We start from the raw sequence: 16,236 nt of genomic DNA on the forward strand, positions 1-16,236 counted from the left end.
CTCCACTTCCTCGTATTCTCCAACACTCTCCCTCACTCTCTCCCATTTTCTCAGCAACCAAACACCCCCTCTCAAAATGAAATTCGGCAAAAGCTTAAGCAACCAGATTGAAGAAACATTACCTGAATGGAGAGACAAGTTTCTCTCTTACAAAGAACTCAAGAAAAGATTGAAACTCATCGAGCCAAACAACAACAACAGCACAACCAAAAACAATGGAGACTCCCGGCCGTTGAAAAAGCCAAGATTCGCCGCCGCAGAAGGTGGTGGAGGAGGAGATTGCAAGGAAGGAAGTATGACAAAAGAAGAGATTGATTTTATTAAGCTGTTAGAAGATGAGCTTGAGAAATTCAACAGCTTTTTTGTTGAGAAAGAAGAAGAGTACATCATCAGATTAAAGGTATTTTTTTTTATTTTTCAATTTCTCCTTTACGATCTTGTTTGGTTTCCGAGAAAATCTTTTTTTCTCCGAGTTGATGAGAAAAATTAAATTGTTAATCTGGAACAAGTTAATGTGACGGCGTTCGTTGATGAAACAGTGTCGTTTTTATCTGTTGGATGCTTTTACTATAACGGACAGTTAAAACCGTTAGTTGCCCGGTGTTTGGGATCGACAACTTGCACGCAACCCCTTAAATGTGGTTGTAGGAGGCAGGCAATTATGCTTTGGCATATTCTGTGAAAGCATCTACTTATATTTATGAAAATAATGTCAGCCACTGAAAATTATTGGGGCCCATATGGGTTCTTGGTATCATAACTAATGGTTTATGAATGCATTAATTTAGATGCTCAAGATCTGCCTAAGAATAGATGAAGCATTGAGTGCTAATTATTGCATGAATGTGATTATTAAATGGTTTATGGGGTCGTTTATGTGGTCAAGAGGGTGCGTTGCGGCCGGTTTTTTTTTTGTGATCTTGATGTGATTTTTACAAGAAAATATATTTCAACTAATGAATTTTGATATTATATTTGTGGTGATTAAAATTTGGAAGAATGTATCACACACCACATATTATTATATGTGGTGAAATGCAAGTGCAAGGAGATATTTTATGCGTCTATAACTTTTGATTTGCCCATGAAAGCAACTTGCATGGTTGAAAGTTCTCTTATTGTTGTGAATTGAAGGAAATCATTCTCTTGTGCTTTCCCTAATGTATTGATTCTGTGCTGTGCTCTATATATTGATGTGAGGAGACGTTAATTGAAGATAAGAAGAAGAAAGGTGTGGATTTGCTTTTTAGGCTAGATGTTCAAGCCATGACATAGTTTAGGGATTTTAAATAAATGATGAACACAGTCTAGTTGAGCCATAGATATAAAACTCACCCTGCATATGAGCTTAATCCGGGATTTTCATGTCTAATTATTTTTTTAGCTAAAACAATGTTATTTTATTTTTTTTAAAAATAAAAAAAATCAAAACTCGAGTTAACTTGTTGATGCGTAAGGCTGCCCAAGCCATGACTTGCGTCTTGAGTTCCGTCTTCTAACTAAGAGTTGAGGTTTGTTTTTCAAGTATGCGGGTCCTATTTATTTGGGATGGTGGGTAGAGATTGTTCAGAATAATAAACTTGAGTTCACTTTATACTTTGTTGATTTCCCTTTGAATAACTATTTAGCAAGAAAGGAATATGATGCTAAAGTGTCATAGGTATTTGAGGTCTGTTTCTGGACCATATGTCGGTTGAGTAAAGGTAGAATCTGCCCATTTGCTAGGAAAATTGAAGATTTTGTGCTTGTGATGCAGGAGTTGCAAGATAGTGTGGCAAAGGCAATCAATTCCAATGAAGAGATGATAAAAATTAGGAAGGAGATTGTAGATTTCCACGGAGAGATGGTTTTGCTGGAGAATTATAGTGCTCTGAACTATACTGGTACTAACATTCATAACTACTGTAATTAAGTTATTGCATTTGTTTAATTATATTGCCACAAAACAATCATGGCTAATCTTTGCTTGCTTTCAACAGGATTGGTAAAAATACTGAAGAAATATGATAAAAGAACTGGTGCTCTCATTCGCTTGCCCTTCATCCAGAGGGTGTTGCAACAGCCTTTTTTCACCACCGATCTGCTCTACAAGCTCGTTAAAGAGTGTGAGGCAATGCTCGACCGCCTCCTCCCATTGAACGAACTGCCGCCATCTTCAGTTGAAGCAGCTGGTGGGGATGATGACTTGTGTGGTGATCCTTCGACCTCTTCAACCACCACAAACGATGGCCTGCTCAGATTCCCAAGGGACCTTGCAGAGATTGAACTTATGGAGAGCTCATCTATGAAGAGCACCATATCTGCATTGCGGGTTCTAAAGGAAATTCGAAGCAAGAGCTCCACTGTTAGTGTTTTCTCATTGCCACCACTTCAGATAAGCGGATTGGAGGATGCTTGGAAAAAGGTTCCTATACTTGAACAAGAAGCCAAGTAGCAGGATTCTGGGGGATTGTAGGCTTGCCCCCCCTCTATTCTGTAAAATTTCTTCTAAAAGAAAATCTCTTTCAAGTTACCTTTCATGCATGGATTATGCATATCTTCGATACTAACACATAGTAAGATGTTAATTAATTAATGAATCTTCTAAGCACAAGTATGTACAGCCGGAACCTTTGCCCTTCATATATTTCTCTTCACTGTCTTCTGAGTTTGGTTGTGTTTTTTCGCTTCACATTTCTTCAGCTATGATAATGAATCTTATTGTTTGGCTTGCTTTTCTATGATTATCACACATTACTGGTCGAATTTTTAAAAAGGTCTTTCATATTTGAACCAAAATATTATATCTTTTCTGAAATCTGAAAACCTAAATGATTATATTAAAAACAAATCTAGCTCTTGGGAATGTGATTGTTCACAAGGTGTATTGTGTAGTGTAAATTAGGCTTAGGGTCGACTCAATAGGATTCCTATCAAAAACCTGGGTTGACTCATGACCAAAAATTTATTATTATTTTTTTTAGATTTTTAAAATGATGTTATAAATTAGATTTAGGGGTAGACTCAGGACTCAATTGACTTGAAATATGACTAGTTCGAGTTTTATTACAAATAAGATAGTTGACCTGAATTCTAATATGATTTTATCAAAAAATCTAGGTTGATTCTTGACCCAGTCAAAAACTTATTATTATTTTTTTAATTTTTTAAAATGATGTTGTTTTGTCTTTTCAAAAAAGAAAAAAAAAATTTAGTTAATGTTTTGATAACCTAAACTTTGCCTTATATCATATTTAATAACTATGTTATAAACTAAACTAAGTTTTCAAAATTATTTTTGAAATTAAAGCTAGTGAATTTTTCTTTGAACTTAAAACTTGCATAGTTTCATATTATTTTATATTTTAATTTTTTATCAAATAAAATAAAATGATAAAATTCAAATTCGTAACCGCGTGATTAATAAAACTTTGATACCATATTAATAAATCATTTTAACTCAATAACTTTTAAGATATGATTTATCTTTAACAAGGGATACAATTTATGCTCTTAGCTGGGGTTCCTCTTCTTGTTGCATTCAATATCCTATATCTTTCAATTATATAAACAGTTAAGAAATTCAATCTTTTCACTCACTCCTTGTTACTTTATAAATTACTATTGTTTAAGCAAATTCATTTAAATACAAAACTTGTGTAATCCCTCTTTCTTCTATGTGTTTCAAACTTACCAAAGCTTAATTTTAACTAATCAATTCGGTAATTACTATATTAGTGTTCCAAGTTACATATAACTCAACAAATTAGTCTTCGACGTGCAGCTGCTAAGGAAGATAGAATCGCAGCATCGGAAGAGGTTTAAAATGATAATGCCAAGAAATATTTGTATTTGAAAATGGAGGTCTCTAGTGATAAGAGCAAAAATGTGTAAGAGTGCTTGGGTGAAGAAGTTGTAGATGTAGTGAAGCTTTATAACGAATCACTCTCTAAAGTGGTTACAGACTTTAAAAAGTAGCTATATTATTTTTTGAAAGTGTTTTTTATTTGAAAATATATTAAAATAATTTTTTTATTTTTTAAAAAATATTTTTAATATCAGCACATTAAAATGATCTAAAAACATCAAAAAATAAATATTAATTTCAAGCAAAAAAAAATAAAATATTTTTAAAACACAAAAATAAATAAGATTTTAAAAAATTTTGTTTAACATGATAATGTAACCAGATAATACATTATAACTTCTTGCATTAAATAACATATACAATTATAATTATCAAACTCGGTCTGAATAGGTGAGCTGACTTGAAAAGTTTAGGAACCAAGACCTATTTTGGATTGGATTTCTGCTTGACTTAAAGGGTATTTGAGAGTGTGGTAGCGGTTACTTTTCAAATAACTTTTCGTGTCAAAAAGCATGCCAATAATGTTTTTTTATTTTTTAAAAATTATTTTTGATATCAGCACATCAAAACGATCTAGAAAGTACAAACCGCACTTGATCTTCTCTTTTTTATCTTAATTTTAACAAATTTAGATATTTACCAAACTAAATTCATTTGATCAAATCATGTTTTTAGTTAATCCCATTACCAACCAGATTATTTTGGGGTCCAGCAACCCCTTCAAGAGGTCTAGCTTTCCTTTCACCGGTCGGTCTAGCCGAGGAACGGGAGAGTGGTTGAGTGGTCAAAGTGACATACAACTTCTTTGATGAGACAAATCCTATGAGATGACGGTCTTGCAAAGCACACAACTCCCAACTGCCTCTCCTTTGACTAAAAATACAAAGAAACTAAAAGAGAAGAAAGGACGAAGGCAAATCCACTGACAAAGCATCTCCTCGCATTCATTGCTCTAGAATAAACGCCATCAACTAAATTGGACTTGGCACATTGAAAGTGAGAAACTGAACTTCGAGAAGGTGGCATGAGGATACCAAGTGTGTGTTTGGTAATTCGATTGATGAACCACGCTTTTATATGTTAATTTATTTATATTTTTCTAACAATGCAAGATGAAGGAAAATATTCGGTAATAAACTTTTCAAACTCTCAAGTGCATTGGGCTAACATGCAATAACCCCGAACATGCCTTAGCACAAGCATGTTAGGGCTGGCACACTGATAGGTCCAAACGCTGCTGGACCATTTTACCTTGGGCGTGGTCGGGTGCTTCATGTTCTTTTAGGCCTAATGCATGGCCGAATCACTACTTTATATATTTAAATATAATGCCTGAATCTAGTGTCACACCTCCACAGATTTTACATAAATCTTAAAAAAATTATTTCTTAACAAATAGACTTGATTACATAAGTTTACACTCCACTAAAATCATTAAATGTATTAAGATCTCTCATAGCTTTTTATGTTTTCGTTTTTTAGCTGGATAAAATGAGTAGAACATAGCTCACAATATAAATTGATTTATAAGGATGAAATGATTCTCCAACCCCTCCACTCTAGTAAAAAAATAAGGTTTAGGGGCTATAAATAACATTTAAACCACTTAGATAAATGGTTCACAATCTCTTCATTTACAATATTTTTAGTATATATATTTTCAAAGTCTATCTCTCTAAAATATCATTACATTTTTTCTTTCTAAAAAAATATTTACATTTGCAATTACCAGCCATTAACTACTTTAATCTACTAAGCACTAAGTACAAATTACCAATCATCCTAGCTAGGGAGAAATGATCAGATTGCTAGAATTAAGAGATTAATCAATTATTCAACATATAAGTCTTACTCTCAAGCTACTTGGGTTTTTTGAGACATTATCAGTGGTGCAAAGCGTTTTTACAAAAGTATTTTTCAATTAAAAATACATCAAGATGATATTTTTTTATTTTTGATATCAACACATCAAAATCGTTAAAATACATGTAAAAATATATAAATTTAATATTTTATCAAGTAAAAAAATTTTAAATTTTTTTAAAAAAACGGGTTGAACAATCTAACTAATACCCATGTCCTTTCCTTTCCAAACCATAGGAGATAGTTGCACTTTACTATTCTATTCCTCTTTTTGTTTAGGAAAAAAAAAAAAAATCAAGCCTGAAAGCGACAATTTGAATGAAATACAGTAGTTTGGAGGAAATCATGTAAATAGATAGAGGAGTCCATGGTATTCTCTTTTCTTTTTACTACTATATTGTGCTCTGGAGATCTGAAACGGTGAGACAGGGAATTCCCTTAAAGAAGGTCGTTGAGTCACTTTCCAAGATCAAACCCTTCGAAGACTAAATAAATATATAAATAAAATGTTGTTGTTTTAATTAAAAAGTTGATCTGGGTTGATTTAACAACCTGTAGACTGCCTGATAATTCAGTGATCTAAGTTTTTTTCTGAATTATTCCTAGACTCGGGTCTAATACCTCGTCTAGATGTTTGGAAAAAAAAGAGGAAAACAGAGTGGTTGAGGGTTTGAGATTCTGTCTGGCCCAGCCTTGTGCTGAGGCCGCTGCAGTTGCTTTTGTTGGGTTCTTTGGAAACTGGCTGTGATTGCCAGAGTTGGGCGTAAGGCTTCTCCTCTGCTTGGGTGGATGGGTTTTGGATCTGTGCAATGATTCTACGCTTCATCAATGAAATTCAAGTATAATTGTGCATTTGCATTCTTGTCATGGTGACACTAAATTAGGTATGCAACATTTTGCATCTTTTTTTGATTTCATGCTTGAATAAAAACCATACTTTTCACACTGTTTTTGCCACCAACCCTTTAATTTGCTGTCTTTTTTCCCATTAATTATATTGTCACTAAATGCTTGCAGCAAAAGATTTGAAGGGAGTAGTATTAGGTGATTTCCACGTATTCAAGAACTACATATTTTGACTTTCCATTACAAAGAATGTTCTTCAATTATATTCTACCTCGAAATGCATGTAGGATTCATGGAATATATATATAAATTTGTATATGATAGTAGGGTACCTTCTAAGAAAGAATGGAAATTATAGTGCTGGCCACTAGCCTATCCTAACAAAAATAAAACAAGATAATCATCGGTTAATTGATGTGTCAATCCAAAGAAATTAAGCAAGTAGATCATACATGTGTGTGTTCAAGGTGATAAAAAATCAAGGGAAAACTCTGTGGATCTTCCACTCTGCTCCTGCAAACAGAGAGAGATGAAGAAGAGCACACCACTATTTCTATGGTGTCGCGCGTTTCCACTAACAAAAGAAGGTTCAGCGGCCCAAAATTCAATGAAATGGGCACCAATTAAGGGAAGTGGACTGAGCAATTTAATTATGGCTATAAATACTATGATGTTATGCAAATTCTATTAGTAATTAAGCAAGACGAGAGAGAGTTATAGAACAATGGAAGGGTTATGGCTGGTTGTTCTGGTGATTTTTGCTATGGCTTTGTCTGTGGAAAGCCAATTGAAAACAGGGTTTTATTCTTCTTCATGTCCGAAAGCTGAGGCCATAGTTAGGTCCACAGTTGAATCATACTTCAAGAAAGATCCTACCATTGCAGCAGGGTTGCTCAGGCTTCATTTTCACGACTGCTTTGTTCAGGTTCTTGACTTATTTATTCTCCACTCCATCCTCCAGCATATTTTAAACGCAAGTTAATGATCAGTGCTATGGACTTACATTAATCTCTTACAGGGCTGTGATGGTTCAGTGTTAATTGCAGGCCTGTATTCTGCTGAGAGAAATGCGTTGCCAAATCTAGGATTAAGAAATGGAGAAGAACAAAAAATAGAGGAGATATATCTCCATCTACCTCATACTAGCATTCGGAAACTTGTTTCTGTTTCAGGAGGACATACCCTAGGCCGAACACACTGCCAGTTCATACGGTATCGCCTATATAATTTCACAGCAACAGGAAATGCAGATCCAACTATAAACCAATCATTCCTATCACAACTTCGAGCTCTGTGTCCCAACAATGGTGATGGCACAATACCAGTTCCATTAGATAAAGATAGCCAGACAGATTTTGATACAAGCTTCTTTAAGAACGTACGTGATGGTAATGGAGTTTTGGAGTCTGACCAGAGACTTTGGGATGATGCTGCAACACGACATGTTGTGAAAAAATATGCTGGCAACATAAGAGGGCTTTTGGGACTTAGGTTTGACGTTGAGTTCAGGCAAGCCATGGTTAAAATGAGTAGCATTGACGTGAAAACTGGGACAAATGGAGAGATTAGAAAAGCTTGTTCAAAGTTCAATTAATCAATCGAAGGAGTGCTGCAACGTAAAAATCTACACACGGAATTACTGTAATATATGTGTGCGTGTGACGATGGATTTCTGAATAATTAATTGAGAAAATAATTTCTAGTTTTATTTTCGTAACTTAAATTGAGTCTTGTAATTTGAAGGTTTCAAATTCAGAATATAGATAAGAATTACAATTTAGAGGACGTGAAGGGAAGGGCCATCCCTTAGATTGTGACTCAAAATTCAGTAGACGTTGTTTAGTGTTGAAAATTCTTAGTTTTATATTTTAAAAAAATGACCCGTAGTTCAAAGAGATTTGTTTAAGTTCAAATTTTAAAATCACAATCTAATATAATTTATTAATCTACATACACCATGATGATGATAATGAAAATTAATACTCTCATCTTGGTTAGGTTAACTTGCAGATAAAGAGGTGAACCCATGTTTTTGATAAAAATTACTGCTTGGGATTTTTTTCTTAAAATAAAATAATATTATTTTTACTAATAAAAAAAATAATTTAAAATGTAACCCTACTCAAGCTCTTAATCAAAGAGTTATTAGTTAATTTTTTTAGATAAGATTCTAACTTAATAAATCAATAAATTAACTTGTTTTGCTGCACACATTACTATATTGCTATGAACTTTGCAACAAGTCAATATTAAAAAAAAAATATATAAAAAAATATAAAAAATATAGAATATATTAAGTGTCTTACTAGACTCGAAATAGCCTTGGATTTGACTGCAATAATGGAATCCAATAACATTGATTCTAGAGTAAAAACTAGGTCCAATAGCATTAGATTTGGCTATCAAATTATACCTAATAGCATTGCGTTTGACAAGCAAGAAGTCTAAAAGCTGCTAGGTCCAGCAAGGCAACCAGATTCAATGCTATTGGGTCCTGGTGGCAGAAGGACCCAGTGCTAAGAGAAAAGAAATTCAACCCAACCCTACCTCAAATGAAAAAAAAAAAAAATTATTATCATCCAACTTTTATACAATATAAAAAAAAAATCTCATAAATTTATTTTCTCTTTACCGTATGAAAAAAAAAAAAAGAAAAAAAAAAATTTGAAAGAGGTAAAAAAATAAAATTAGAAATATTTAAAGTGTGTTTGGTATTGCGGTAGCTGTTGTGGTTGTGATTTGAAAAAAATTGTTTTATAAAAAGTACTTTTAATTGAGGTTGATTTGAAAAAATAGTGTTTGGTTAAAACTGTGGTTGAAATTGATGTTGAACAAAAAGTAGTTTAATGTATTTGGTTAAGAATGCTTTTTGAAATTGAGGTTATAAAATAATTTATATATATATATATATATATATATTAATATTGATGATTTTTAATTTAAATATTGTAGATTTAACTATTGCTATTACATCATAAAATAAATAATACTTTATATAAAATATTTTTTATTGTTCCATTAAAATATCTACAATTCTGCAAATGCTACGTTATCAAGCGATCTTTGTCTAATTTATGTAGTTTCATTGAATAATGTTAAATACTAGTTTTTCAACAGTGTTTTGCGTGCTAGTGTAGCACTATTGCTGACTCTTCACTGTTCATGCTGCAATTAATTAGCATGATGTGCGAAGGCATGCAACAGAGAGGCAAAAACGCGATAGAAGCATGTAATTTCTGCTTCAACAAAACCGTGTTTTCAACGCAGATAATGGTAGGGCCCACATATAAAAATCATGGTTGATTTCTTAACCAAACACTATATTATCACTGTTACATGCTAAACACAGCCACAAACTCTTAGAAGTCCGGGTCAAACCCAGCAATTTGGAATCTTTTGGCACAGAAAACTTAAAAAACAACGCTCCTAATAATATTTTTTGACTAAAAAACAGAACAGCCAACACTTTTCAAGTGATACAGTATTGTACACAGTACAAACATTATAATATCTACAATATAATTCATAGTATAATACAATTATGTCTACAGTAATACATAGTATTTTTTCCACACTTTTTAAAATATAGTATAATACATAGTTTTGAAATCTGGCTGACCCGGGGTTTGAACCAGGCCGGATTGAAGAAAAAAACAAAGGAAGAAAAAAACCGATATGACCCGGTGACCCAGTCAAGACCCGACCACAAATCCGTTATTTTTTTTTCTAAAACGACGTCGTTTTAAGTTTTTTTAAAAAACAATTGACCCGATAACCCGGTCAAAACCCAAAACCCGGGCCTTGAACTAGGTTGGCCACCGGGTCAAGTCTTAAACCTATGGTATAATATATTCAGTTCTTAATGAAGTATAACTAGCATAATCAAGCCTTTTCTAGAAGGACATTGATTGAAAGGTACACGAAGGGCACTCACAAAATAAACGTGATTCACTCATGCTTGATGCTTATTTTAACATCCAGTATTTCCTCCCCTACTAGAAACTTAAAATAATAAATTTAAAGGCATTAACAAGAATCAAATCTATCAATTATAAGTTTTTGCAGCTCCAAATATAGATTTGATTTCATTCATAAAAATCAATTATAAGTGCTTAAAAATCAAAGAAATCAATAATCCTGTTTCACTACAAACATCAAGAAAATATGACTGAAAGTGATATTCTTGTAGATGCAACAATAAAAAATATAAAAAAATATATATATATATATATATATATCTCTAATTGGTAATTTTATTGGTGTATATATTTTTTTTCAAGAAATCCAGGTTTATAACTTTTAAATAAATTAGAAAACTAATCTAAATAAATTAGAAAATCTTGAAAAAATAAAATAAAAAAATAAAAAATTTAAAAAATAAAAAAATAAAATTATTAAATTTAATTCTTTCAAATTAAATAAATAATAAAATAATTAAGAAAAAAAAAATAAATTTTCTCTAGAAACCTACTGCATCATTAATGATTGCTGCTACAATTACAAGTCTCGAAAAAACACACTTTACCCCACACCATATATTATTCTCAGCTTCAATACTGTATATAAAACTCCATTGATAAAAGACCAAAAGAAACAGTAAAGGAGAGGAGAGGAGAGGAAACCCATAATCCAGTATTATTCATTTCTTCCCTTTTCCATTTATTTAGACAACCTGCTGCAGTCGCACAGACAGGAAGATAGAGACTGCTGTATCTGTGTCTGTCCCTTTGTCTTCAAGAGTACTTAAACCGCCAGTTTCAGGCAAAACATCTTTCTTTTATCGCCAACTACTTTAATTAAAGAAGGCTTTTCTTAAACAGCTCTTTCATTCTTCATCAAATTTTCTAACTTTAGTGTCAATTTCTATTATTTATAGACAAAGATGGCTTCTCTTACACCAATCTCTCAAACCCAGTTTTTATTTAACAAACCCCTCCTCAAATCCTCATCTCCTCGTCTTGAAACTTGTTTTCAATCAAGTTTTGTGTCGAAAAGGTTGTGTTTTCAATTGAAAGTTCCAGTCTTTGATAGAATGCATTTGAAAAATACTGTTGTTGTGGCTGCTACAACAGCTGAGAAGCCTAAGAAGAGGTATCCAGGTGAGGCAAAAGGGTTTGTAGAGGAGATGAGGTTTGTGGCTATGAAGTTGCATACAAGGGAGCAAGCAAAGGAAGGGGAGAAGGAGGTGAAGGAGAAAGAAGAAGAGGCTGTCCGTAAGTGGGAGCCTTCTATTGATGGCTACTTGAAGTTTTTGGTTGATAGCAAGTTGGTTTATGATACCCTTGAAGAGATTGTTGAGAAAGCTTCTTTTCCTTTTTGTAAGTTTGATTCTTGTTTTAAGGTTCTTTATTTGATGATATGTTTGCCTGGTTTTTAATGGTGGATTTGTTTATCTTTGGGGTGTGGCAATGGTTGTCTTGTTTTGTTTCGATGATTGTTATTGGGTTGCTTGAAGGATTCTGTTACTGATAGTCTTTTGGTTTGCTTATTTGTTTGGACTAGTAGTTATGGTTGTGGAACTTTGACTTCATAATTCATAAATTGCCTTTAGTATGAGGTGTGGGTACCGTACTTGGATAAACAGGTGATTTTGCTAAGAGTTGGGTATGGCATTTTGAAAGAGAAACTGATGGTGCTCAATATCTTTTTTGGTTAATGATCATTATCATTCACAAACCTCAGACATACTTTTACATTTATCACTCCATGTCTATATAGTGCATGGGGTGGGAATATTTTGCTGGTGTTTTGGTTTTCGTGTTTTTATCATCAATGCATCCCCAAGTTCCCTTTTGCACCGTTTGTGACTTCTGAACATCTTTGTAGACCATGGGGTACTATACGCGTGTTGACTTTTACCTTGTGACAGAGCTTAAGGCCTGAATCCCTTTTTATCTTTTCCTTTAGATGCTGAATTCAGAAACACTGGACTGGAAAGGTCTGAAAAGTTGGCAAAAGATTTGGAGTGGTTCAAAGAACAAGGCTATAACATTCCCAAACCTTCTTCTCCTGGTGTTAGCTATTCACAGATTCTGCAGGAATTGTCAGAGAAGGATCCTCAAGCATTTATTTGTCACTTCTACAACATATATTTTGCTCACTCTGCTGGTGGTCAAATGATTGGGAGGAAGGTAAACAATTAGTATTTAACCTGAAAGAAAAGAGCCCATATTTTTTCATGCTACATGATAATTTTTGCATTGATGGAGCTATTTTTGTGGCTCCATGCTTAGCTGTTGGGTTGATTTGATATTTGGTACTATTTGATGTTTGCACGCAAGTAAATCTTGAAGTGTCGTCTCTTATCCCTCAAGAGTCACCATCTGTATACTGGCTGTGATTAAGCTTTATTTTCTTATATATCAGAATCAATCTAGGAGATATCCATGTTTACGCAATACATTAGGGGTTTTCTAATGAATTAGGAATTGCCAATTATGGGCTGGTTTGGAAAAAGGTTGTCTGGCAGCAGCTATGCAGATATAACCCAGTGCATGCCTGTTACTGGCACTGACAAGTGGCAACAGTTTTCAATGCGCTCAACTCTTTTCATTTTTGAGATATGTCTTGAAAAGCAGCTAGGTAATATGGATAATTGTCTTCGTATTTGAGGTAACATACTCGCATTTACCATTTTGTTTTACATCAGGTAGCTGAGCAGTTACTTAACAAAAAGGAGTTAGAATTCTATAAATGGGATGGTGACCTTTCCCAGCTGTTGCAGAATGTCAGGGACAAGTTGAATAAAGTTGCGAAGGTTTTTTTCTCGCTAGTCCCACAAAATTGTCTTGTTAATCTCTTACCTCTAATTTAAACCTTGTATTGATCCTGACAATTTAACCGTCAAATGTCAATATGACCATCTTACTTTTCTTCTATGAACTTTTTGTTATGAGTTCTATGACCTGGTAGATAATGTGTTAATTTTTGGGATTGCTCAGGGCTGGACCAGAGAGGAGAAGGACCACTGTTTGGAAGAAACAGAGAAATCATTCAAGCATTCAGGGGAGATTCTTCGCCTAATATTATCATGATGTTGTAATTGCTTATAGTCTTTTGTTATGGTGCAAGCCTTGAAATGTTGAAGTTATTTCTTTTCCGTGGTAACTTTACTTCCAATGAAATCATTTGACTTCTGTTACCGTGTAAAGAACTTCATTCAATGTACAAATAAATTCAACAATCATTTGGCCAAGCTGTAGTGTGGAAATGCTGCAGGTATTGTTTTTTTAATCTTTGTGGCATGAGCTGCTTTATACTTTTGTTATAGAATAAATTCAAGTCATTGATTATGGAGTAAATTGGGAGGGGGGGGTATATAGGGGTACTTGGATTCTGCTGCTGAAAACTGGTTTCCAAACTTTCAATGTCATGAGGGATTAGATGAGGATGGCGTAATGATAACAATGTTGAAGCTTGTCTTATGCCCTATGCAATGCGAACTTAAGCAGGTATATATCAGGAGACCATCTAGGCCCTCCATGATGAAAATCAATGATGCTTAAGAACAGTTTGCTAAACTAAACATGTGACAACCCAGATCCAGTTCCATGTTTTTGTCGCATAGCCTGAAGGCTGAGCGTATGCGTGAGAGAGTAGGAATACTGCATCTGGACTCCTTGTCTATTTCCCAATCTATTGTGCCAAACAAATCACTCTATACCTTCGGTTTCTTTCTCAGCCTCGAATTTAGATTCTCCAATTTCAGTGCTTATGCATACCTTGTTAGGATGCTTGTACAGCCACAATAATCTACACCTTGTGCCTGCTGCATTGGGATTTGGATAGGTACATTGTACATCATTTTAAGGCTAGAGACCTTGGATGTGGATGTCTGGAGTAGTAAAGAAAACTATCTTCAGGCTTGCCTTAACTCCCCTCTTCACCAACCCACAAGGCAATAGCTTCCATATCATACTGTTGACAAGGACATGGTTTCCAGGCTGGTCAATTATTGCCCTCGCCGCATAATTATTGCCCAACTCCCAATCAAGAAAGGCCATGATAGATGATGAAATAGCAGCCTTGTAATATATTTAACTAGAAAAAGATACTGTAACAGATCTGATCCTTGCACGTTTTTTTTTTTTTAAATGTTTTTATGATGGGGCCATTTGTTTATTTTTCTTCTTATCTCCTTTTATATATGGTAGGAGAGTTGATAAGATAAAGCAACTCCACTCTTAGCTCCCTCTTACAAAGAGGGATATATCACAGACAAAATGGTCAAACACCTCTCACTATTTGGGCTCGTCTTTGTCTTCTCCTCCATAACATTCCCACATTCTAGCTCTGTCTCGCCTACCTTGCAGCCTCGTGCTCTGAAGTCCTTCTATCCCAAAAATATTCAGGTATGGAGCTATCAAAATTAGCATTTCTTTTGACATGATTTTGATTCACATTATTCAAAGAATCTGTACACAAATTTTTTATTTTTTCTTCATATACTCTATCTTTTTCACATACAAATCTCAGGCTGCAAAGAGCTGTGCATACGAACTTGTTATAAAGACCAGTTGCTCCTCCACAACTTACACCAGAGACAAAATCAGCCTAGCTTTTGGTGATTCTTATGGCAATGAGGTTAGTATGAAACCTAGTTTACTATATGAGATTTGAAAATGTTTCCGGTTTGGGTTCATGTCTGTTTAGTAGCTAAAAAGATGTAAGAAAAATACAAGGAAACCAACAACATTCTTGTCGTTTCCAGCAAAATAAGAACAGAGCGTCTCTAGTCTAATCAGATTTTTATGGCAACAGATCTTGACATTCAAAATCTAAAATGAACCCATTAAAGGAAAATAAAACTAGATAAAGGGATAAAGGGTCTGGTCTGATTTTTGTGTATTTTAAATTTGACTTGAAGATTGATTGATTGATTGATTGATAAATTGTTTTAGGTCTATATCAAGAGACTTGACGATCCATCTTCAGGAACATTTGAGGGGTGTTCAACAGATTCATTCCAGATAAATGGACCATGTGTGTATGATGTTTGCTATCTATACATGCTGAGGACAGGATCTGATGGCTGGAAACCTGAGAGTGTGAAGATCTATGGTTCATATACCAAGACTGTGACATTCAACTACAACAAATTCCTTCCAAATGGGGTGTGGTATGGGTTTAATGTCTGTGGTCGAGCATCTTTGTCAGCAATTATGTAGCTGACAATGTGATCATGTTGATGATTGTTGATTTGTTGTTGTGTTTTGTCAAACACATTATGGTAAATCATTAATAATGGACTCCGCATATACTGAGGATTTGCCAGCCTAGAAAGTTTTTTTTTTTTTTAAAGTGAAAATTAGCTTGCTTAAACTCAAGGGACATTACAGGTCAATTTACCAACTTAATTTAAAAGAAAAATCTTTTTAAAAATTAAATGTATAACTATCATGTTAAAAGAGACTCTCTAAATAAATAATAAAAAAGAGATAATAATCTAAATACAAATAAATTAAAAATTTTAAAAAATATATATATAAAACAAGCATAAATAAAAAAAAATTAGAAAAGGTCAGGCGTTGCTAGGATTGTCAAACCAGGCCAACCCGTCTAGCTCATTTCTTTAGGGATTAGGCGACTGGGTCCCATATTCTTTTTTGTTGCATTTGAGGTGGGTGACAAGTTGTCTGTTCCAATTGTTTTTTTGAAAAAAAATCAGGCAACTCGTCGTA

At 33.8% G+C, this 16,236-nt stretch overlaps 4 protein-coding genes across 5 annotated transcripts; all 4 read left to right on the top strand.

Moving 5' to 3' along the window:
• On the top strand, window positions 1-2,647 carry LOC118052129 (SPX domain-containing protein 1). The gene is made up of 3 exons (XM_035062970.2): window positions 1-400; window positions 1,757-1,883; window positions 1,980-2,647. The coding sequence occupies exons 1-3, from the start codon at window positions 77-79 to the stop codon at window positions 2,432-2,434; spliced, it is 906 nt and encodes a 301-aa protein (XP_034918861.1). The 5' UTR covers window positions 1-76; the 3' UTR covers window positions 2,435-2,647.
• A 4,313-nt stretch (window positions 2,648-6,960) lies between these two features.
• On the top strand, window positions 6,961-8,161 carry LOC118052130 (peroxidase 25). The gene is made up of 2 exons (XM_035062971.2): window positions 6,961-7,481; window positions 7,575-8,161. Exons 1-2 carry the CDS (start codon window positions 7,281-7,283, stop codon window positions 8,148-8,150), a joined length of 777 nt encoding a protein of 258 aa, XP_034918862.1. The 5' UTR covers window positions 6,961-7,280; the 3' UTR covers window positions 8,151-8,161.
• Window positions 8,162-11,098: 2,937 nt separating this feature from the next.
• On the top strand, window positions 11,099-13,789 carry LOC118052131 (heme oxygenase 1, chloroplastic). Of its 2 annotated transcripts, XM_035062972.2 has the most exons (4): window positions 11,112-11,874; window positions 12,464-12,687; window positions 13,206-13,313; window positions 13,498-13,789. In XM_035062972.2, exons 1-4 carry the CDS (start codon window positions 11,439-11,441, stop codon window positions 13,588-13,590), a joined length of 861 nt encoding a protein of 286 aa, XP_034918863.1. In that variant the 5' UTR covers window positions 11,112-11,438; the 3' UTR covers window positions 13,591-13,789. The 2 variants fall into 2 exon arrangements, with proteins under 2 accessions (XP_073262191.1, XP_034918863.1); XM_073406090.1 differs by lacking the exon at window positions 13,206-13,313 and having other exon boundaries at window positions 11,099-11,874.
• A 908-nt stretch (window positions 13,790-14,697) lies between these two features.
• LOC118052132 (embryo-specific protein ATS3A) lies at window positions 14,698-15,838 on the top strand. The gene is made up of 3 exons (XM_035062973.2): window positions 14,698-14,907; window positions 15,032-15,139; window positions 15,457-15,838. The coding sequence occupies exons 1-3, from the start codon at window positions 14,779-14,781 to the stop codon at window positions 15,721-15,723; spliced, it is 504 nt and encodes a 167-aa protein (XP_034918864.1). The 5' UTR covers window positions 14,698-14,778; the 3' UTR covers window positions 15,724-15,838.
• Window positions 15,839-16,236: the final 398 nt, after the last annotated feature.

Source organism: Populus alba, chromosome 18, assembly GCF_005239225.2.
Source record: "Populus alba chromosome 18, ASM523922v2, whole genome shotgun sequence".
In the NCBI taxonomy this organism is placed as follows: Eukaryota; Viridiplantae; Streptophyta; class Magnoliopsida; order Malpighiales; family Salicaceae; genus Populus; species Populus alba.

Coding starts and splice junctions, on each gene's coding strand:
- LOC118052132 (XM_035062973.2), top strand. CDS start 14,779: ATGGTCAAACACCTCTCACTATTTGGGCTCGTCTTTGTCTTCTCCTCC. Junction 14,908..15,031: donor TCTATCCCAAAAATATTCAG/GTATGGAGCTAT, acceptor TACAAATCTCAG/GCTGCAAAGAGCTGTGCATA. Junction 15,140..15,456: donor GTGATTCTTATGGCAATGAG/GTTAGTATGAAA, acceptor AAATTGTTTTAG/GTCTATATCAAGAGACTTGA.
- LOC118052131 (XM_035062972.2), top strand. CDS start 11,439: ATGGCTTCTCTTACACCAATCTCTCAAACCCAGTTTTTATTTAACAAA. Junction 11,875..12,463: donor GAAAGCTTCTTTTCCTTTTT/GTAAGTTTGATT, acceptor CTTTTCCTTTAG/ATGCTGAATTCAGAAACACT. Junction 12,688..13,205: donor GTCAAATGATTGGGAGGAAG/GTAAACAATTAG, acceptor GTTTTACATCAG/GTAGCTGAGCAGTTACTTAA.
- LOC118052129 (XM_035062970.2), top strand. CDS start 77: ATGAAATTCGGCAAAAGCTTAAGCAACCAGATTGAAGAAACATTACCT. Junction 401..1,756: donor AGTACATCATCAGATTAAAG/GTATTTTTTTTT, acceptor CTTGTGATGCAG/GAGTTGCAAGATAGTGTGGC. Junction 1,884..1,979: donor TAGTGCTCTGAACTATACTG/GTACTAACATTC, acceptor TGCTTTCAACAG/GATTGGTAAAAATACTGAAG.
- LOC118052130 (XM_035062971.2), top strand. CDS start 7,281: ATGGAAGGGTTATGGCTGGTTGTTCTGGTGATTTTTGCTATGGCTTTG. Junction 7,482..7,574: donor TTCACGACTGCTTTGTTCAG/GTTCTTGACTTA, acceptor AATCTCTTACAG/GGCTGTGATGGTTCAGTGTT.